Here is a 24,219-nt window from a genome sequence, read left to right on the forward strand (position 1 = left end):
TACTTTTGCAACACTTTATCACAAATTCACCTCTTAACAACCCTAATGTGCATTACATGTTTTATGCAACATTATTAATAGACTTCTTCAATTTACATCCCATGCACCCCTCTCCCAAAATCCCACCTTAATAATATTCAGTATTCACTTTTTTTTCACCTCAGACTTCTGGAACCCCTTTTTTCCATTTTCCTTTCTCTACCATTTTCTTTTAATTGTCCCTTTTCTTATTCATTCACCTTTCCTCCAATCTCTCTTTTATGACTCTAACTTTAACCTTCCCGTTCATCTCCTTTCTTCTCTCCTAACTGGAACATCTTTGCCATTTCTTCTCATAACTCTGTCCTTCCCTCCCTGCTTCTTTTTTTTCCCTGTGTCACTTGCACAATCATTCATCTTACCTCCTACCCATCCAGTAGTTCTTGCTTCTTCCATCTCTTTTGTAAACTGATTTCTTCCTTACAGTTACTACCAGCACTAACAGCTCCTTACCCTCCACCAAAATGTTTCTTGGGTATCCTAACAAAAACAATTCCTTTTATATTGTCTTTATGTCTGAAAACAGCTGCTGTTCTATTCTTTGTTTTTTCCTTATTTATTATTTATTTATTTCACATTTGTTGACCGGGTTAGTCCGAATGGGCAGATAAAAGAAGTTATGTACTCACCATAACATTCCATGTTTGTGGTCCATCTAGCCCTTCATTCATTCTTGGGGTTAGGAGCCAATCCTCGGCTCTGACTCAGCCTTTTTACAAGCTGAAAGTCTTCTAGTTGGCTCGTGGCTAGGTAGGTATCCCATGGTGCACCAGTACAATCCCCAGATCTTGTCTGCTGCTAACTAACAGAAATAACTAAAAGACATGCAGAAAGAACCCAGTAATAAAAGGTCTCCACTTAATAATAGCAATTTTTCTGTCTCCAAATCCTTCCAGGATGGGGGGTAGGAGGGGGGCTTCATAAGAATGAAGGGTGAGATGGGCTACAAACATGGAACGTTATGGTAAGTACATAACTTCTTTATGTTCTGTAGCCCTATCTCGCCTTCATTCTTACACATGGGACAGCATCCCTAACACCTTATTCTTGGGTGGCTCAAGGAAAGATACTCCTAAGTACCGTGGAACCAAAGGATGCTCTATCCCTGGAGGTCAAATCCAATTTGTAATGAGTAATAAATGTGTGTGGGGTGGCCCAAGTTGCTGCTGCACAGATATTATCAAGTGGGACCCTGGCTTGAAAGGCTGCAGAAGTAGATTGAGATCTCGTAGAATGAGCCTTAATTTTGAAAGGTAAAGGCTTACCATCAGAAGAGTAAATGTAAGCTATACAGCTAGAGATCCAAGTAGAGAGGGTCACTTTGGAAACTGGGAGACCTAATCTGGAGTCGGAGAAGGAAATAAATAATTGGCCTGATTTCCTGAATTCCTTGGTTTGGTGCAAATAAAACCGTAACGGTCTGTGAACTTCCAACTGATGATCTGTATTCTGCTGCGTTGGAATGATTAGGGAAGAACACCGGAAGCTCTATGGATTGGTTCAAAGTGTTACGGGAACAGACCTTGGGGACAAAGGATGGATTAGTATGAAGAGATGCTCTGTCTTTGTGATATATCAAATACGGGGGGTTGACGGATAGTGCTTGTAACTCAGAAACCCTTCTAGCAGATGTGATTGTCACCAGAAACAAGGTCTTCTAAGACAGAAATTTCAATGGAGACGAATGGGCTGGCTCGAAAGGCGGAGATGTTAATTTGAATAGAACAAAATTCAAGTCCCATGAAGCAACCGGTTCCTGAAGGGGAGGTCTTAAAGTGGCACCTTTAAGGAAGGTCTTGCACAACCTATGTGACATCAGATTAGAATCTTGTTGACCTAGATGAAAAATGGAAATCACTGCCAACTGAACCCTGATTGTGGCAGCCGCAGATCCCTGGTGGCAAAGTTCAGACAAGAATTCCAATACCAACGGAAGAGATGCAGTATAAGGGACAACATTCCTTTCCTCAGCCCAGATAGAGAACCTCCTCCATTTACTGGTGTATAATTTCCTAGTAGATGGTTTATGAGAAGTAAGGATATGAGTCACAGAGGGTGAGAAATTGTGAAGCCTGACTAGGGATGGAACTGGAGCAGCCAAGCTGTCAAATTGAGGGTGTGTAGACTGGGGTGAAGAGAGCCTGACGTGCATCAAGAGATCTGGCACTGGGTCCAGATTCCATGGATCATCTAATAGGTGAGGCCCGAGAAAGGGGAACCAAACTTGACGAGGCCAGTAAGGAGTAATGAGGATCAGTTTGCTTCCCAGCAGTTTCGCTTTCTGAATCACCTTGAATATGAGAGGAAAGGAAGGGAAAGCATAAAGGAGATCCAGAGGCCAATCGTGAACAATTGCATCTCTCGGTGACTCCCCCGGAGGGGGGATAAGGGAGAAACAGCTGCTACATTTGGCATTGATTGGGCTGGCAAAGTGATTGCAGCAAGGCTGTCCCCCATTTGCGGAAAATCTGCTCTGCTATTTCCTACTTCAGAGACCACTCGTGAGGCATCAAAATTACCTGGCTGAGTTTGTCGGCTATCACGTTGATTGTCCCCAGGATGTGCGTCTCCACCAGAAAGCACTGGGAAGATTTCGCCCATTTCCAAACCCAAATGGCCTCTCGACAGAGTGGGTATGATCTGGTTCCACCTTGTTTGTTGAGATACCATACTACCGACATGTCACTGTATTGCAATCATCCCAAGAGGAAGAAGGTCGTGAAGTGCTTGCAACACCAGGAGCACCACCCTCATCTCTAGAACATTAATATGTAGGTGAGCCTCGTGATCTTGCCATGTGCCTTGGACAGTCCTGCCTAGATAATGCCCCCCCAATCTGTGAGGCATCCGTGGTCACAGTGGCAATGGGTTGGTGAGGGAGAAATGGAGTGCCCATAGTTAACTGATTGGGTTGAATCCACCAACTGAGGTCCTTCTTGCAAGACTCTGTTAACAGAATGTGGTGAGTTAAGGGCAGTTGTTGGAAGGACCACTGGGACGACAGAAGCTACTGAGGAATCCGGATGTGTAGTCTGGCTAATGGCACTAGTAGTATGGTAGAAGCCATGGTCCCTAGAAGCATCAGGACAGTCTTGGCCTTGACTTTTCAGAGAGGGAGAAGACAGTGAATTTGTAGTACAAGATTCTGTGCCCTTTCTACTGGAAGGCGAGCCAACATGGCTACTGTGTCTATTTCTGCGCCTATAAAAGTCACAAATTGAGAGGGCAATAAGGCAGATTTTTCCCAATTTATAGTAATCCCCAACTGGGCACAAAGTTGAATAGTAGCGTCCCTGGTCTGAAGAAGTAGATGCCTGGTGGGGGCGGTCAGGAGCCAGTCGTCCTGATATGGAAACACCTGGAATCCTAGACGTCTCAGGTGAGCTGTCACCACTGCCATACACTTGGTGAACACCCTGGGGGCTGTGGTGAGACCAAAGGGCAGAGCATGAAACTGGTAGTGACTGGTTCCCAGCCAGAAGCGTAGATGACTCCTCGATGCCCTGTCCATTTTTATGTGGTAGTAAACGTCCTGGAGGTCTACTGAGCACATCCAAGTGTCTTTCCCTAGTAATGGGAGTATAGACATCAGTGTCACCATCTGGAACTGGTCCTTCTTTATGGATTTGTTTAATTTGCTGAGGTCCAAGATGGGCCTCCAGTCCCCTGTACGTTTTGGCACCAAAAATAATCTGGAGTAAGTTCCGAATCCTATTTGGCCTGCAGGGATGGTTTGGATGACTCTTTTTGCAAGCAATTTGTTGACTTCCACAGTTGCTTGATTCCTGTGATTGGGTGGAACATCCAGGATCCTCTTGGGGACATGTGACAGAGAAAAGGGTATGGAATAACCTCTGGTGATAATTCTTTGTACCCATCTGTTTCAAGTGATACTTAGCCAGGCTTCCGAATATAAAGAAATGTGACTCCCGACCAGTTCCAGAGAAGCACAGTTGGGCCCCACATCAGGAGCGCTGGTAGGGCCGCCCCGAAACGAATCACGGCCTCCCTGGTTTTGTGGTCTGCCCCTACCTCTAGAGCGATGTCTACCATTTTCTCCTCCTCCTCTGCCCCTAAAGGAGGAGTCACCCTGTGCATCCTGGGAAAACCTCTGGGACTTTTTGAACCACATTTTACCATCTCTCTGACCCTTGGGATAGAGTCTAGAGGAGACGGTAAAATGTACTCCCACTACAGAGTGTGTTTTTCCTTCTTGCTTGCACCGGGTGAGTGTGTCCTATACCTTAGGTCTAAACAATGAAGAACCGTCAAAGGGGGCGTTGGTACAGGTAGACTTGAACGGCTCCACAAAATTATACAAGCGCATCCAGGAGTGCCTCCTTAGGGAAACTCCTGAACCCGCTGCTCTGCTCACTCCATTGGCTGCATAAGAGATCAGCCTCATGGACGAGTTGACAAAAGAATTCAAGGTGGACAACTGAGCAGACACCTTCTCAGGGACTCCCTCAGTGGATGTAACTTGTAGAGTCTCTCCTAACTCTTTAAGGAGATCTCTCTGAAGCCTTGTAAAGTGTGTTAGGCAGTTCAGCGACAAAAAGATACACTTCCTGTATCTGTCCATCATTCGAGATTCTTTATTTGGTGGATGGACAGAAGAAGAAGTCTCCGCTAGCTCCTTCTTAGTGGCCGCCACCACCACCATGGCATCTACAGGAACACCCTTTGACAAAAATTCCTTCTCATTGGGGGCTGACAGAAATTTATTTGATCAACTGGGGACTGGCTCCACGGCATCAGGAGCATCCCACACCTTCCGACTAACAAGCTCTAACAGTTCATCGAAGGGTGGAGACACCCAAGAGACTGAAGGTTAAGACCCAAAAGCCTTCAGGTACACCGACTCCTCATCAGAAGGGGTAACAGTGGGCCAGCCGCACCTCTGCTTAAGGATCTCCAAGATGTCTACAAAGGAGACATCATCAGAGGGTGACTTGGAGGACCCTTCTGACTCCTCGAGTTCGATGTCGGAGGTAAGAGACACATCCTGGGAGTCTACATGCTTCCTCTTGCATGTCCTCTTCCATGGGGGCTCCTTGGAAGGATATTCTAGGGAGGTCTCGGAAGAATGGGGGTCACCAGCTGGGGGCTCCTGAGGCTGTGGGTCTCTGGTGTCCAGAAAGGGAGTAGGTGCTGAGACTGAAGTAGGTGCCCGAGGGGGAAGAGTGTCGGTAACCCTGGTTGGAGCTGATGATTGGGGACAGCGCACTCCTCTTTATCTCGAAGGCTGACCTCTCCGGCTCCGAAGACCTCCCCGGCTCTGGAGACAGAGGACGCCATCGGCTCCAGAGCCATCAGCTCTGAGATAGATGTATGGTCCGAGCTCACCCTAGCCGACACACCGAGAGGAAGGCTCGGAACCGAAGAGGTCTGGTTCCAGGCATTCCTGTTGGGCCCGACTGGGGAGCTTCGGCTCCTAGACACCATGGACGGCACCAAAGTTGTCGGAGCAGAACTCTGCTCCGAAAAAACCTCAGGGGGAGCTGGAACCGAGGGTTTCACCAGTGGTACCGAACACTCCGGCTCCGAAAGTCCAGCACGGCTCAGAGGAGGAATCACAGAAGGGATAACGGACTCAAGTGGTCCCGGAACTGACTGGGTCACAGCAAACAACATTTTAGGCAAGGCAGATGACTTCAGGAGTCTGAGCACTACTCTCTCCACATCTTCTTCTGATAAGCTCCTGGAAGATCTGGAAGACAGTGTGGGAGATCTAGATCTCTGTAGTATGGGTGACCTTAATGTAGGGGAGACTGGTAAAGGATCTGTAGACCAGCTCTGATGTCTGCTATCAGTGGTCGGCTCCGAACTGCCTGGTGCTGACACTGTAGCCATAGTAGTAGTAGCCTCAATCAGCTCTGAACTCAGTGGAGCCGAGGAGGGAGCAGATTTGTCAGTTTTAGAAATTCTGAGAGGCGGCTCTGATGCACCAGCTGGCGACGGGGAATGCCTCTTAGAATGTTTACATTTTTCCTTTTTAGATCCATGCACGTTGGAAGACGAGGAAGAGCTAGCCAGATCTTCATCAAAGGAGAGCTTAAGGAGACCTTTTAATACAAGTTTATTCTTTCTCTCCTGCAATACCCTGGCACTAAATGAGTGACAAGAGAGACACGTTTCCTGTAAATGGATGGCCCCCAGCCAGTAAATACAGTTACTGTGGCCATCCATTATGGACATCATCTGTGAACATTTCACACACTTTTTAAAGCCAGAGGGCTTACGATCCTTGACCTCCTTAGACATCTCACAGAAGATTAGCCAAACAGACACACACAGAGGAGAAAAAGAGAGTGGGAGGACTAGGTCTTCTAACTTAAACAGGCCTAGCCCTTAAAGTACTAGCAGACACACAACCACGAGGACTAGGTCCTCTAACATAAAAGAGCCTAACCCTGGTTAGAAAGAGAAGGGAGAAAACCTAGGTCCACTAACTAAAATGGGGTTAGAAAGACAACTTTAACCACTCGCGTGCACACACACCGGAAAAAATCTCTAACAAGTCAGAGATAGAGAACAAAGGTCAGAAACCCTGTTCTAATTGCAAATACAACTATGCAGAGAACTCTGCAAGAAAAGGCAGGTTTTTTTTTAAGCTAAGAACACAGCACACAGAGAAAGCTTATCTAAATAATGCAAAGTACTGCACACACAGTCTAAACTAAGAGCAAAAGCACCTAAAACCACTAATAAACAACAATATCTAAACTACTAGAAATATACATGGCAAAAGCCCAGAGATAAACTAACTGGCGGACAGGATACCAATGAGAACGATAAGGCCAACGGCCTACTGTTCTCAGAAAACTTAGCACACAGGGGAAAAAAAACGCAGTAAATGTTCAACTATCTAACTACAGAAATGACACTCGCAAAGGCTATATAAAGCTATCTAAATTAGAAAAACAGTACAAATCAGCAAAAAAAATTAGCAAAATGTGTTAGACTTAGCCACGGCCAAGAAGAAGCATATCCGAACTCGTCAATGTGGCAAACGAGATTTAGGGATTATACTGGTGCACCATGGGATACCTACCTAGCCACGAGCCAACTAGAAGACTTTGAGCTTGTAAAAAGGCCGAGTCAGAGTCAAGGATCGGCTCCGAACCCCATGTGTAAGAATGAAGGCGAGATAGGACTACAGAACATGACCTTTTTCAGTTGAGGCCTGAGAAGAAAAGTTCCAGAGTCACTCAAATATTACAGTATACAATTTAGTAAAGCAGAATACAATAAAAATTAGATTACGAGCATGAACAGATACAAATTTAGATGGACACTATTTTCTATACTACATATAATAAAAACATATATACATAATACAATAACAAAAATACTGTACACAAAATAGTAAGCAATGCTGTTATTCAGTGTAAAGGTCAGTACAACAAAAAACTATAAACAAAGTAGTAAGCAACAATGTTCTACAGTGAAAGAATAAACTCCCAAGCAATAAAGAAAGTGGGAGAGAAGTAACAGTTTACTCTGTAAAGGAAATTAAGGGAGTTGGTAGATAGATTAGTAGGTGGTTTAATGTATTACTGTCCCAGAAAACATATGCCCATGTGCTTCTCGCTTCTTGATATCTCCAGCACTGATTATCTATCCCTGGAAACATTCTATTTTGGCCTGTGTGTAGAACCTGAGGGCCTTCATCACACACCTGGACAGCTGCAATACTTGCACCCATTCCTCTGTCTCTGGTCTTACTATATTCCACTCCCATTTTCCTCCGTTGTTCCTCTCCTTCCTCCCACTTCATATGTTTCAGCCATCTTCTACACATTTTCAGGAGCCCTGTTTTTTTTTCTTCCCTCAAGTCTTCATAAATCTTTTTCACTATTTATGGGTACTTTTTTTCCTTTCTATATTCCACCATTTCTGCCTTACTTCTAGAAATTCCCATTCTAACCCTTCTTCCAATTGGAATTGCTCTTGTACTGCAATCCATGTTTTCAGTTTTCCCTCTTTCAGTATCTGGGGCCAGTATCTTACCTTACCTCTGCTTGTTCTTCCTCCTCCAAGTACTCTCTTTCCTATCTTCATCTAGCACAGAACCTCCAATATGTAGGATCCGCTCCCACCATTCCCCTCACTTTGGTTTCGGCCACTGTTCCTCAAATAATTTCTGAGCCACCCTTGTCCAACACAGTTGTATATTTTTTTGTTGGTACCTCTAGCAAAACCTTTATTAGGTTTTACCTTTCAAGTCACTTTCCCTTATCTTCTTTGAAATTGCTGTATTCTCCACATCCACTACTCTCAATGTGTTCGCAATCAGAGATGCCTGCAGTTCAGTCTTATGACCCGAAACACCTGACCCTCTACTCTCTACCAGTTGCAAGTACCTGCTGTCCCCACCCCTACCAACCAAACTCACTCCATATCGGTTTCATCTTTTTTTTTTTTTTTTTTTTTTTTAAACCTTAAAACCTTAATACTGGGAGTTTCCACAATGCTTTACATGGGTATGTGAATCGGGGAGAACAGACACATTTTCAAAACCAAAACCTTCTAATCTATGCCCAAACTTTGCTCATATATGTAGTGCTTTTGTTGATTGGGGTAGGCCAACTGAGCTGTAGTTAAGCCCCTTTTCAGTGGAGGCCTCGGGAGAAAAGCTTCCATTTTCAAAAGAGTAAAGTTAACACAGCAAAGAAAAATATAAAGTTTAAGTTATAATATGGACATAAAAATAAGTGAAAGGCAGTTATACTAAAGAAAACCTACAATCAATAAAACACAGAGTCATTATATATTAATTCAAGACAAAATGGCTCATACAGTGAAATTTAAAATACTAAATTACAGTACCTTTATAGGTAGGAGAAATAAAAGAGGAAATATGAGAAATAGGAGTAAAAAACAGAGTAGGTGAGGAACGGTGACTAGTGTGTATACTTGTTGGGTGAAGCAGAGAAAAAGTCATAGTGAAGTTGAGGTAGATGTAGAAGGTAGTAAGTATGAGATGGAATTAATTTAATAACAATGTTTTCTTAGCAAGTATCAGCATTTTTGTTTTCTCATATATTTTCTCGTATTTCTACTGAGATTCCACTGTCTTGCAACCATATACCCGGACACTATTTTTCCACAGTCCTTTTTCCTTCTCCATCCCCCTTACTGATCACCTTTGTGTGGGTTCCTATCACATCATCAAACTTTTACAAGTTCAAACCACATACGGATGAGACCATATGTTCGAATTTGTAAAAGTTTGAGCGTGTGAATGGAAATCTCCATAGGCGGAGGTTTCCATTCACTTCAATGTGGTGCGATCTCGGAGTTGGTATATTTAAGTAGCGGAGGGTTGGGTGGTGCAGGGGGTCTTGCCCCCCTGCTTACAACAGTTTATTTTGTTGTCCTTTGTTTTTGTTTTTTTTTAGGTAGTTGGAAGTTATGTAACTTTGATCATAATGATTTGACCATTAGGTGTTCGAAGTTACGTAACTTCGACTATGTAATACAGACCCCCTTTGTGTCTGTGTTTTAAGCTGGTTCAGTCTACAGCCTGATCTCTTTAGCATATTCTATAGATGCCCTATATCCTTGTCTGGTTCAGCCAATGATATTAATATATCATTTGCATATAATGTTATCGTTTTCTTACCAACCACTCATATGCCTTTATTGTTGATCTCTTTATCCCTTCTGCTAGGGTTTCTATATATACGTCAAATAATGGGGGATAGTGGGCAACCCTGCCTTGTTCCCCACAGTATAACTATTCTTTCAGACAGTCTCACTCTAAACTTAACCTTAGCTATTATCCCACAAATTGCTTTGATCAAATCAATCCGTTCACCTGGGAAACCACACTTTTCCATTATTTCATTACTTAAGTACTTCCACCCCACTCTATTTAATGCCTTTTCTGTGTCTAGTGAAATTCAGGCTAACTTCCTCCCTCTTTCCTGTGCATTCTTTATAGTCAACAATGTCCTTATAAGGATATCCAGTGTTCTATACCCTCCAATTCCATCTGATTAACCCAGCCTATTTTTTGTCAGAATCCATTCCAGTTTATCCACCAATACCTGCATAAAACATTTATAATCACAGTTTAATACTGAAACTGATTTGTAAGTAGATGGAGACAACAGATCCTTGCACTCTCTGTAGATTACTGAAATTATTGTCTCTTTCCATTAATTCAAAGGTAAGCCTCCCCACAACATGTTCTTAAACATATAAATCCATCTATCTACCCTCTCCTCTAGCTACCATATCTGTCAATTTTCCCCTAGCCATTTGTTCCCATGCCTTCCTCACTTCCTCCCTGTTTATTCTTTTTATGAAATTCCTTTTATCTGCCTCCTCCAACTCCAAACCACCTTCCCCTTCCCACTCCTGATTCTCTCTCTCTCTCTTACCCCCTCCATCTTGTCCACCCTCCTCTGTACATAGCTTCTGGTAATATTTCCTGAACTCTCCTAGTATTTCATACAGTGTATACTCTAATACCCACCTTATCACTTCTTTGAATTTTGTATACTCTTCTTACTATGTCCTGTTGCCTCAAAGTTACTGCTAATGCTTTTGTAGTCTTTGAGTTCACACTAAAATATAATCCCTCTACTGCAATTCGCTGTTCCCATATTTTTTCATCCTCAAGCCTCTGTAAAACTTGATTTAGTTCCCTTCCCCATGCTTTCCTATTTGGACCCCAAGTCCTTTCCATTTATCTCCTTCAATTCTTCTAGCATTCTCTTCCTAGCCCACTTCCTGTTCTTTTGCTTCTGTGTCAATTTCTCTTAATAACTTTATTATCCAATCTTTATCCTGTTCCATCTCATTTATACATGCTGACATTCTCCACTGTTTACCCACTTGTTATTCTTACTCACTTCCTTCAGCTTCAAACCTATCATTGTATGGTCTTTCAAAGTAATTGGCTGTGTTATTAACTCCACCACTAAATATTCATCCTCCAACATTACCTAACTCCTGCCTATTCTTGACCAGCAGTTAAAAAAACACAAAATAAAACAGAAAAAAAAATCTTGCACTCCCTGGAAATGCCACTCGAGAAATATGTGTGCACGCCCCTTTCTTTGAGCATGTCTATCCACCCCACCTTGTTTAGATAATTTTTCAAGAATTTTCCTCCTATAGTTAACTTCTTACTTCCTGGCCCCCTAGCTACTTCATCACTGCTCATATTTATATTCTAGTCCCCTATTAATATACAACCTCCAGGAATCTCAATACTTCTGCTAGCATTCCTCTCATATTAAAATTTTAACTGATGTATACACTGCTGTTAACATTATTTTATTACTCTCCAGTCATCCTTTAATCCCTGTGATTCTATATTTCTTGTCTTCTAATATTCCCTCTATTTCAAGTGGCAATCTCTTTCTCATCAATAATGCTACCACTCTGTTTCCTTTTCCTTGGTGAAAGTATGCCACCCCAGTCCAGGATCACAATAATTCAAAGGAGCAAAAAAAAAATAGTGGGGATGGTGGGAGGGAGAGGTAGTATTGCAACAGTGATGTATTCAAATATCTACTATTATGAGAACTTCCTACACACCTTCATATGTTAATTTAGATCACTAATGCAGTATTCATAACTACTGGGACGATTCTTAGAGCTTCAGGATAAGAGGAATGTGGCCTGAGAAGAACAGCTAAAATGCAGCATGCCCTGCAGGATGGCCAGGGTAAAGCCATCACTAGCACCTGAATCAAAGTCCAATATGCATTGTTTTGAAATGGTGTGAAGAGATGTCCAAAGTGGCTGTTTCCAAACTACCTACGAAAGTGCTTAACTTGTGGCTGTGCCCCTAGTACTATAAACCTTGAATAAATCTATCACAAATTATCTTGGGAGGAGTAAGAAAATGTAAACCATGTCCTAGTTGTTTACATATAGTCTGAGTGGACACAACCTCTCCATCTTTTTTAGCAGCTCCATCTTTTTTAGCAGCAAGACGGACAAACAGATAATTATGGACAATATAAACTCCAGTTTTATGTAAACAGCAGCTTAGTTGATTGTACATATAAAGGAAGTGCATTTTTTTTCTCCCTTATTCTGTGGTTTTTGGGAAGAAAATGTGCAACTGTACAGTTTGTTTCAAGAAATATTCTACCACAACTTTGGGTATGACAGATTTATTTGTTCTCAGACACACTCTACCCCTATGGAAGACTAGTAAGGGCTTCCTACATTTCAAAGACTGCAATTCTGAAATTCTTTTGGTTTTGGTGATAGGTATAAGCAGAGTAGTTTTCCATGTCAAAAACATTATTTGTGCTGTGACTGCTGGTTCAAACAGAGCTTGATTAAATTGCTCCAAGACATAATTTAGGTCCTTGGTGGGGAGATAATTATTTTCCAATGAAGTCATAGATGCAGCAGTCTTACGGTATTTCAATGGTCTCAAGGTGGCCAAGGGAGGATCCATAGGCAAGCCAGCTGTTATGGCAGAGAGATGAACTTTTATGAAAGTGCACACTCTGAACAGAAAGGATGAAAGATGGCAAGTTGGTTTGCAAGGTGACTGTTCAAATTCTAGTAACAACTCAGTCAGAAATACAGCAAAAGTATCTGAGACTGTTGGTTGGGATGGGGTTCATTCTGTTACTAAATGGCTTAACAACAAATGTAATTTTACAGAAGGTCGTTCAGACAAGAGTTTCTTGCCTGGGCGACATGATAATAATACCTACAATACTAATGTTAACATTTTACACAATATTATGTTAAGATATAAAATATTGTATATGGATAATTGTTATTTGAGAGAATTATAGATAGGGGGATAGTACCTAAGGGGTTACACATTTTTAAATACCTTAACAATGTTGTTGAAGGGAGTGATTTTCATGAAGAATTGTTAAAGATTTTTAATCAATGTGGCTTGGCCATTTTACAAGCCATTATTTCCAACAATGAAAAAGAAATGGATGCACTATATGACCAAATAGGAGACATTAATAACAAAATAGTTTCAGATCTCCTATTCACTGTGGAAAGTGAAAAAGTGAAATATTTTAAAGTTAATGAGAAAATAGAAGAAAATGTAAACAAATTTACTATAGAAAATGTAAAAAACTAGATATGTATGTTTTAGCATATACAGACAAACGTAGTTACCATAAACCTAGTCAGAGGAGAACATATGAAAATGGAGAGGGTGAAATACAGAGGGGAGACACTGTTAACACAGGATGGAACACCTCTATGGAACCCTTGGAATTTCAGAGATGTGAGGACCAGGGGGGGATATAACCTGAATGGCCCTTTAGAATTCCCTACAGTGAGGAGATCGGAAAGAATCAGGCAACAAAATCCAGTGAATTACTCCTATCGGAAGGGGGGGTATTAAAAGGTGAAGTTCAAACCCAGGTAATACCCGGGAACTTAAAGGAAAAAAGCATTGTAGTGGATGGTTACCGACATTTATGCCAAAATTTCAGCATTTTCAACTACAGTTCTCTAGATATAGGACCTATACACTTTAGTTTGTTCATTAAAGGACTCAAATTTGTACCTAGTAGTACAAGTCAAATTGAACATGTGCTCATAGACCTCAAACTATTTTTGAGGAAGAAAAACTTTGAACTCATGATTCCCAACAACAGACCTCCTGCTAGCACTATTAGGAAAAAGAGTATATTTAACCCACCCCTCCACCCCCAACTCAAACATTTTGAGACTCAAGTAGAGATGGAGTTGAGACAAAATTTAAATAACCAAACTAGATTCTACAACCTAACCAAAGAAGAACATGCATTGTTGGATTCATTGAGAAAGAATGGTTATGTGAGGGTTATGAATCCCGACAAGGGGGGGGGGGGTCATTATGGATAGCATAATGTACTCAGCTAAAATGCTGGAAATGTTAAATAATCCTGAAAGGTACACCAGAGTTTCCCGTAATGAAATCAATGTGGCCCATCGGAAAATAGATTTTATGTTACAGGAAATGACTAATGACCAACAGATACGCCAGGAGACTCTATCATTTCTAACTACTGACAAACCCAAAGTCCCTTCTATCTTCGGAATACCGAAGGTCCATAAGGATGCCCTTTTTCCACCTTTGAGACCTATAGTAGCCGCTTCAGGTTCCAAAACTTATCCAATAGCTAAGTACTTAGTTTTAAAATTAAAGGAAGTATGGCTGAATAAGGTGGGCATCCTTAAGGACTCTTGGGACTTTTTGAGGAGCATAGACCAGGGGTTATATCATGAAAATCTTATTTTTTTTACTTTAGACATACAGGACCTGTTTAATGTTATACCTTACCAAACGGGTTTGGATTGGTTTGAAGAAGCACTGAAAACAAAAGGTAGCTTAGACAATGATACTATCATTCTGATGACAGAACTGATGGAAATGGTACTCAAACACAATCAATTTTCTCTACTTCGAGGGCAAATTTTTTAAACAGACAAGTGAAGTAGCCATAGGGGCCAGTTGTGCCCCCATGTATGCCAACTTGGTTTTGTCCACCTGGGAAGAGAAATTTGTGTTTCACTCCGACTACTCTCAATACTGGAGTTATTATAGACGCTACCTGGATGACATAGTAATTTTTTGGAATGGGCCAGAACAAAAGTTAAATGAGTTCATAATCTACTTGAATAACGCAACGTCCTTTCTCATATTCACCCATAATATTACTCATGACCAGCTACAGTATCTGGACGTACTTATTGAAAAAGTACCAGAAGAGAAGGTATTTAAGCCTAGTGTGTTAAGGAAAAAGACATTCTCCAACTTCTATTTATTTTTCACCAGTGGACACCCCTTCAGTCAAAAGAAGGGAATTGTGAAAGGTCAGTTTATTAGGAGCTGCAGAATGACCTCTAACCACCAAGACTATGTTATCGACAGTAATAAACTAAGGGCTATGTTCATGGAAAGAAAATATCCAATAGAGTTGATAAAATAAGTGGAAGATGAAATTTTGAAGGAAAGAAAAGGAAGGTTTGGACCAATTTTGGGTAAGCCAGAGCTGAACATCCATCGAGAAGTAAATAATGATACTGACCAAACTGGATGGAATGGTAACTTTATACTGAATTTTAGTAGTAATGCCTGCTGCATTAAAGATATAATTTCACAAAACTGGGATAGATTTGCAAGATATTCAGATTTGGACCCACTATTTAAAAACCCGCTTAGGTTTACCTATAGAAAGGGTAGAAATATAAAAGAAATGTTGCAAAACTACAAGGTGAATAATTCTAGATCTAAGAAGGGTACATATAAATGTGGTTCTTGTGCACAATGCACACATATTCTACAGGGGGATTCTGTGGATTTGATAGGCAGAAAAACAAAATTGGTAACCAACTTTTACTGTAATTGTGACACACTTGGAATTATATATGTCGCCATATGTAGGACCTGTGGTTCTTTCTATACTGGAAAGACCAACAGGAAACTCAAGCGATGTATATATGAACACACGAATGACATCAAAAAATGTGATATAAACAATGCCTTGTATAAGCACAGTAAAAAATGCACAGAAGCTGTTTTTGGGTTCTTTGTAATAGAAAAGGTTGAAATAGACCCACAGGAGGACTATGGGAGACTACCAGTGAGTTTAAAGAACTTCTCTGGCAGTTAAGATTAGAAGTGATCAAGCCCCCAGGACTTAATGAACATGTTTCACTGGTACCAGTTCTCAAATTAAGATCCGGTAAGCTCTAACAAAGAATAGGCTAAGGGTATGCCTTATAGAACCAATTTTTTTATAATTAATTTTTTATATAACTAATTTTACATATATTGGTGCGATGTTCCGAGGAGGTATCAGAAGAAAACTGGGGTTCCACTGAAGGGATGGGGCTGGAGGCTCTCCAGGGCTGGCTGTCCCCATGGTAAACAGGAGGCCTCAGACACAGGATTCATGGGGCTGTGGAGTGATGCCAAGGGAGGAAGAACCGAGGCTCTCCTGGGGTGAGAGAGGACCCTCTCCACCATTTTGAATGCAGAGGGACTTGGAGTACCTGAGAGTTGTCCCTCTGGAGCTGAAGCCAACCTAATGGACACCCCCTGTGTACCCGGAGCCCTCTGCTCTGAAAGGTGAGTCTGAGCTTAGCTACTGAAAACTGGGCTCCAAGTGGAAGTGACAGCTCCAAAAACTTTGAGTCAATGTAAACCCCCCGGACTCAATGTCGAGGCTCCAGCTCAGTGACACATTAGGTGCCAACATGGTCAGAGCCAAGAGCGTCAGGGAGAAAAAGTCATAAACACTATCAACTCCAATGTCGCTGCTCTGGGAACTAAAGCACCAGCAGTCTCCGAAACTGCAGTTCAAACTGGAGAAGAAGCAACAGGACAGAACGGGGAGATTCTGCTCATGGATCCAGTGGGGGATAGAGCTGGCAAAACCCCCATCTGGATCTGTGCTTGAAGAAATTGACTCATCAGTCTATCCATGTCACTTTCTTTACTTTACAACTGTTTCCATCAGGGATCACTTCTTTTCCCCCTTTTCCAGGAAGTATGGTCTCTCATAATCAGTTTGATTTGATCCAACAACCTCTGCCTCTCAGGATACTAGGATTACAGGCATACGCCACACTCTCAGCTCAATCTATGGGAAGACCTGATGAAAGAAGTAGTCAAGGGAGTTTTAGATGGCTTCTTAGGAGAGGTCCCTGTGGAGTGACCTCTGCAATGAAGTCCTCTGCTCCAAACCGGCAACTGTATTCTGAGGAGGAGGACAAGGTGGATATGACAGAGTCGGCCCTGAGAAAGTCAGATCTGATGCTTTTGGCAGTTTCTTTACCAGCTCTGACATAGAAGAAGACCAATCTGGGGAGCATTTCCTGGCTTCCCGAGTCTCCTTGTCTTTCTTGGTGTGGGGTTGAGCCCCTGAGGTGGAAGGGACAGCAGGACAGGAGGTAGAAGGAAGCAAGCCCTTAAGAATAAGGTTGTTTCACTGATCAACCAGGGCACACAGATGGAAGGGAGAAAAATAGGGCAGGAGCTGCCCAAGTGAGAGACCCTAGACAGTAAATGCACTCCCTGTGGGCGTCAGACAGTGGAATCTTGTGCCCACAGAAACTGCATTTTTTGAAACCTAAAGGCATGTCTGATTTAAGATTGGACTTGGATTCCATAACAGCAGAAAAATGAAGAAAATTTAACTTACTTGCAAATAAACATTTTCAGAAACTGGAGGAGCTCTGGAGCTACAAAAACCTTGAGCATACTCAATGAGCAGCAAACGAGATCTGAGGCAGAATGGGTGAGAATGAGGCATTATGGGTAGGATGGGAGGAGCTTGAGCTTTAATCTCTCAGCTTGGAAAGCATGCAAGTTGGATCCAAGAACCACAGGTTGAGGAAGAATGACAGTGACAACATCAGATCAAAATTTAAAACAAGCATAAGGTTTTGGAAGGAGATAAAAAGAATTGGATGTGGGATCTCTAGAAAAGGGAAAGAGCAAACTTCATAGATATAAATGGAATTTGTAGATACAATACATACAGAATAATACTTAGCTGGAGGACTCAGATTTGAGGAAGACAGGAACTAAGCAATTTATGTAATGGTATGAATGAAAACTGCTAAAAAAAAAAAAAACACATATATATACTTTGCACAAAGTACAGTTATGTTCCACTTACCATAACTGTAGATAGTCAAGTAAATCTATTTTGCAGTACTGATTCTTGGGTCTTCCTGCCCAGCAGAAGCCCATGACAGGCCTGATTTCTACAGCCTTTACATTATCCCCAGCTGAGAGACATTTGAAGAGCGAAGGGATAACAGCATGTGTTGGCACCGTCTTAATGTCTTTCTAAGCAGTGAACGAGCAGCCTGATGCCTAAGAACAGCACAACCTCCCTAGTTGTCTGAACTTAAATGAGAAAGAGGGAAAAAACATAGGAGACAAGTGAGGGGTGATGGAGGTAAGAGGACTATCTTCAGAAAAACACCTCTACCCCTTGTACCCAGCAAGGGGGATACAAGTAGTCAGCAGATAGCGGGGTTGGAGGGTGGGAGTATGTACTACAAAACTGATCTGCTCAAATATCTTCTATTACGGTAAGTGAGACACAACTGTACCATGTTCGTCATAGTCAGTGTTACAGTAATGATTCTTGGGAGGACGCTAAAACTTGAGTGGTGGGTCATCTGTATGACCTTAGGAAACAAGATTTTGCAAAATGGCATTAGTGAAACCTGCTCTGGCCCCTGAGACATTGCCTAAGTTATAGTATTTTGTAAAGGTGGACACAGAGTTCCATATTGTTGCCTCTAGGACTGTTGGGTGGAGACTCCTTTGAGAAAAGCAGTGGCAGTCTTGCCATGTCTGGTGTACTGGACACACTGGATGGATCCTTGGTGAAGTAGAATAGGTGGTAAGAGGCTTTCCTGCTCTTTTGGTGGCTTTGGAATGCCCAACAAGGGTGGCATTTTTCTGAACTGAATTTAGCACCCCTTCTCTATGTAGCCAAGTACCCATTGGTCTTTGGTGACAGATTTTCTTTGGTTTAGGATGAAAGAGTCTTTCTGCCAGAGGCTTGGATGGGAAGGGATAAGGGATGGTGGTGTAGAACACAGTCACAGTTGTTCTCTGTGCTGGGTGGGCTCTTTGGAGACCCTTGCTCTATGTTACTGTTCTGATTACCATTTCCTACACTGTCTTGGTCTACTGCCATGAGGAATCCTCCCCTTGTCTTGTGCAGGTAGAACAGACCAAGGTTTAGAAGGGTAATTCCAACTGTACCTTGGGGATAGAAACAGGTAAAATTCTTTCACAGTTTTTATTTGCTTTTCTTTTTTAGCCATTTTGTCAAAAACTTGTTCAGCTGGAGGATCAAAAAGAAACTTCTTGTGTAATGGAGCATCCAGTAGTTCAGTCTTTACCTGATCTGACAGGGGCTGTATCCTATGCCATATGCACAGCCGGCCTTAGGCATAGGCAAACTAGGTGACCACCTTGGGTGCCGTAAAGGCCAGCCTCTTAAACGGAGCAGTTTTTATTTATTTGTGTATTTATTTTAATTAAGAAAGCGTGCGCTCTTCTCCACGCCCTGTTAAAGTGTAAAGCACCGTAAACGTCAGTCTCTTAAAGGGTGCAGTTTTTATTTATTTGTACATTTATTTTAATTAAGAAAGTGTTGCTGCTGACATCATCACATGTGGGGGCATGCGTGCGTCATGACGACTGCTTCGTGAGGCAGACGGTCAGCCTGTCAGAAAGTGGAATTTGGCTGAAGAGTGGGCTTGGTCTGTGTGCACTCTCTCTCTCTCTCTCTCTGTTTACTTCCTGTTCTCATTCTCCAACTGCCGTGGTGGTTGAACAGTGAATGAACGAGAGTGAGTGAAGTTGAACTAAGTGCTTCAAGTGCATGAACCACCGGCTGAACCTGAACAGCTGGAAAAATAATAATTTCTTTAGCAGGCCAGGACGGGCACTGGTGGGCAGCACAGCAGTTCAATCTGCAACCTAAACTTCAAAATAAATGAATGAGATTTCAGCAAGGAGTGTAGATCTTCAAGTAGGAATCACAGTATTAAAACCAGGATATTTCTTTCTGAAAAGGTATTTGAAATTTAGATTATCACTGGCGTACACTGTTTTCCTATGTAGAAAAAAAAAGTTTGCATTTTCCTTTTGTTTCTACCAGGGAGCTGTTATTGTAGAACCTGCTGTGTGTTGCAAGTTTGTTTACTTTATCTAAAGTTAATGCCTTACCGCACCTGCATCATTCTCAGTACAGCAGAATGAACTCTGGAAACAAGACTGCATTGCTACCCCCTTCTTACTTGTCTGCAAGTCCACACGTTTAAAATTGTGCTCCTGACCTTGTACATTTAGTTTGTTGCAACTACAGTATACGAAGGTGACTTTTTTGTGATGTTTCAATGTGCTTTTGTTGTGTGCTGGTCTGTTTTGCAGAATAACGTACTTTAGTGCTATAAAAAGATGTGGTGTGTGGTACTCATTTTAAACCATTTTTCATGCTTTCTGCTTTGTGTTGGCTGGTGTTCGTGAACCACATACATTTTTTTTTTAACTTCAGTTTGGTTCTGACAGTTAGGCAGTACTTGCATTTTGATGTAACTGTTTTCCAGACAGCCGATTCCACAGTAGTTCAAAAACTTCAAAGGCAATCGTGAATTTCTTTTACACACCCCATCACAAATGTGGTTACAGCTGTTTGTTGTTATGCTAAGCCTCTTTCTGCAGCAAACATAAGAACTGGGAGAAAGAAATACAATTACAAAGAACCACTAATCTCCCATATCACCCCTGTTTTCTCTGTGCAGCTTTGCCTTGTGTGTGTCACTAATATTTGCTAACAGCATTGAAGTATTAGGTTCATAGGTTGGCACTAGGCTATCGGCCCTAGGGCCTATACAAGCCTAGTCATAATTCCCTGGCTACTTCTTCCCACAGTATTTACTTCCCTGGACCTCTGTTTAGCAGGGTGACTGACGTGATCCCCGGGGTGAATTTCCTATCTCCCATCCAATCATCAAGGTTCCTTCTGAAGAGGGTCAAAGTGGCGCTCTGCTTGACATGTATGGGCAGTCTATTCCAGAGTCTGGGGAGTCTCTGGGTCAAGAACCTATCCCTCCAGCATGTTTTGTTCATTGTGATGACAAGGTTTAGATCCCTATTGATTTATCTGGTGATCTTAGTAATTGATTTTGACTTATTCTCATTACTTTGGTGTCTCGTACAGATGCTCACCATACTAGAAGATCTGTTGTCATGTAAAAATATATAAAAACATTTTGTTTAACTTGGCTTGCACTTTTCCTGCTGGCCCTTTAGTACTTCATGCTGACTATTAAACATCACAATAGGTCCTACATCAAGCAGTACAAAAAGTTGTTAATTGCTGTTCTTTGAAAAACAAATGAAACCTGCTGTAAATCAGGCATGTCATGGGCTTCTGCATGGCAGGCAAACTTAAAAATCAGTACTGCAACAATGAATATGAAGAACATTGATAATAACAGAAATTATTATTAAGATTTGTTTTCTATTAATTATGATAACTTGTTTTACAACTTAAAAAGTGATGATTTAATACAGATTTTTAAAAAAATGTTACCAAATACAACAGTTGCCCACACAGGGTCCTGAATATCCATTCAATTACAGTGAAGACAAAAACATTTCGATCACCTACAGTTATAATGAGTTCTTCACATAATTGCACTTTCCCCTGCAAAGGGTTAGTTAGGTGCAGAAGAAGACAAACTTACAAGTCTGTGTACCTCACTTTCATTTCACAGATGGCTATGGAAAATAATGTTGCAGAGTAGGGTATTAGAGTTTCTGAACAGCAACTGTCTTGCAAATACTTAAAAGTGCCCCTTTACAAATAAGATCTTGCTAATCTGGGTAATTTGTGGAATGGTGTACCTCAACTTCAATCAGACATCCTGACATTATGTCTTACAGGAAACGGGTAACTACATAATGGTGGTGTATCCAAAATGGTTAGGTGGATAAGAAACATTGCAACTGCCACGAAGCACAGCGTCAATGAAGTCTATAGAGAAGATCATTACTTACAGTGGTGTTAAAAAGATGTCTACTCTATCATTGGTCACGTTTAGTACATTAGTATCAGATACAATGCTAGTTTGGACAGCAAGATAAACTTGCTTTTTATCATCATAAAGACAGCAACAGAGCCACTCCAGCAATGACTGGTGCAGTTTGCAAGGTAGATGGAGCAGATACTGGTAAGACTTAATGGAAAAAGTGGAATGATGCACACTATCCTAGGGCAATACCAGATAAAGCATGTACATTAGGAGGAATGATCTTTGTGAGGACAGAAGGGAACATAATTTGTGGGCTTAATTTCTTCAAGCTTAGAGTATGAAAGAATAGTGGGAAAAGCCAATAAAATGATGGAGTATGTCATATGGAGAGTTGAATAAAGAGATGTTGATGCCATTCACAAGTAATGGATACTGATAATGTTAGATCTGGAATATTACATCCACACATGGCAGAAAGCAAAGAAAAAGACATTAAATTAGCAAGAAATATGATAAAGTGAATTTACAAGGGGGGATTGAAGATTATTGATGCATAACACTGTTACACATAAACAGGATAGATGGCACTGAAGAGAAGAAGTAAAGCAAGCCAAGGGTGGAAAGGTAGCAGAAGGAAGGAGAACAATTTAAAAAAGACTTAGAAATATATATTCCACAGAGAAGGTGGTAGTTTCCTGGAATGCACTGCTATAGGTAATGCTAAAATGTGTACCAAAAGAGAGATTTTACTTCCCTGAAAACAGAATGAAGAAGGAGTGGAGCAGGTAAATAACAGTTAGCTGTAACACTCAAGTGGACAGGCAGGCCTATGTTCATCAGTGTAGTCATTATACTTTCAAAAAAAATCATAGTCATATATGCATGCCAGGTTGTGCAGTGCAGAATTAACAGACAAAATGACTTATTCTGTCCCATTAAACTATGTATCAAAATAAAAGCTCAGCTTCCAAATTTGTAGTATTAGTCTGCTCTGTAAATTGCTGGGATGCTGTAGAAAGTCAAGCTACAGAATGTGAAACACAGTTATATACAGGCACTCTGAAGCATTTAAGCAAAGATGAAAATAAAATTCTATAAGGAAATGATATAAAACAGGCTGATAAAATATATTAACAAACAGATGATTTGTAAATGGAAGAGAAAAAGCATCTCCATAATAACATACAGGTTTCTAATGACTACTATAAAAAAGGGCATACCATGAATGAACATCATTTTTGGACAGTCTTTCAGAACAAGGTCAGTTATTCCACAGTTTGTTAATGTGATCCCAACTAAGTTCTTTGACTTCAAATTCAGCACCTGCAATAAAGAAAAAAGTGACATAAAATAGTTAAAAGAACTAGCATGGATGAAATAATACTCTACTTGCATTTGATTTTTGCATCAATTAAATAATACTCTACTTTTGTTTGATTTTTGTATCAAATACTGGAAATTTAGGTGGAAAGTAAAACTGGTACTTTCCCTGAAAACAAAAGAACAGCATGATAAGGTTTATATCTGTATTTACCCAGTCCCAAAAGGCACAGTAGTAGTACAATGCACTGAACCTTATACGCTGTTTACAGCAGAACGGAATAAAGCTCTCCAACAACACAGACTGGTGCATTTTTCTTGTTCATTTTTTTTCTACAAAAAACATCCAAAACTATATTTGCCCATAGTTAACACAGAGGAGTTTATCAATGACTGCATTATATACCAAGGATACCAAAGCAAGAAAGTACTTTTTCTTAACTGTAATATATTCCAGAACCCCTTGTACCTCTGTAACAAGATAAGAAAAACTATGAGAAAACTTGTTGAAGTTAGCATAATGTTGTGATCTTGGGAAGGTGAGGGAAATGTAAATATGTACTGAGCATATTATATACAGAATCAAATAAATTTCCATGTTTATATAGAACTAGATGCCTAAATTAACATTCTTGGTCTACAGATATTTTTAAGCACAGACTTGAAAAAACATAAAACAACACAAAAATGAAAAATGTAGTTAGTTCTTTTCTTGCACAATCAAAAAAAGAGTTCTAGAGAAAAAGTTAAACTTGAATGAGGTATAAGCAATTCGTTTATTAAACCACACAGTGCAGATACACTACATAAACGCCTTTACACAACAAATTCGCGTTTTCGTCTCAATGGCTAAGACTTCATCAGATGACCAGTGTATGAATCAGTTAATCATTTATACTGAAGTTAATTAGTAAGGAACCAATGAATTTAACTAAATGCATTTAAAAAACAATGATGTTTCAGCAGAGCCAATGCATATTAAAACTTCATTAAAAAAACTATTTAAACATTATTTACATTCTCATTAAATGTTAAACCTCAATAAATACATCTGAATTAATATTGAATATAGATGTTAAAATATCAACTATTGTTATGTAAAAAATATATTTGTAAAACAATATATATATAAAAGTGACACATAAAGAATGAAATTAAAAATATTTAAAAAAAAGTATTCCTTTCTTTTAGCAGTATAAATGATTAACTGATTCATTCTCTTTTCCTGCCTTTGCTGAACTAGATTAGTCCAGATTTCAGGTTTTGCTGAATTCCGGACTGTGGTATAGTTTCCTGTGTTGCCCATATCCTTACCTGGATAGTTGGAAGCTTCTCTGTTCACCA

General features: G+C 40.8%; 1 protein-coding gene across 1 annotated transcript in view; it reads right to left on the minus strand.

Moving 5' to 3' along the window:
• Window positions 1-24,219, minus strand: part of FBXO38 (F-box protein 38) — a 3,050,069-nt gene that overhangs the window by 490,639 nt on the left and 2,535,211 nt on the right. The window contains exon 17 of the mRNA XM_044069370.1: window positions 22,776-22,878. Coding sequence (XP_043925305.1) covers window positions 22,776-22,878 — 103 coding nt within the window. The remainder of the gene's footprint in view (window positions 1-22,775; window positions 22,879-24,219) is intronic.

This window comes from Protopterus annectens, chromosome 4.part0 (assembly GCF_019279795.1).
Source record: "Protopterus annectens isolate FY-2018-M chromosome 4.part0, PAN1.0, whole genome shotgun sequence".
In the NCBI taxonomy this organism is placed as follows: Eukaryota; Metazoa; Chordata; order Ceratodontiformes; family Protopteridae; genus Protopterus; species Protopterus annectens.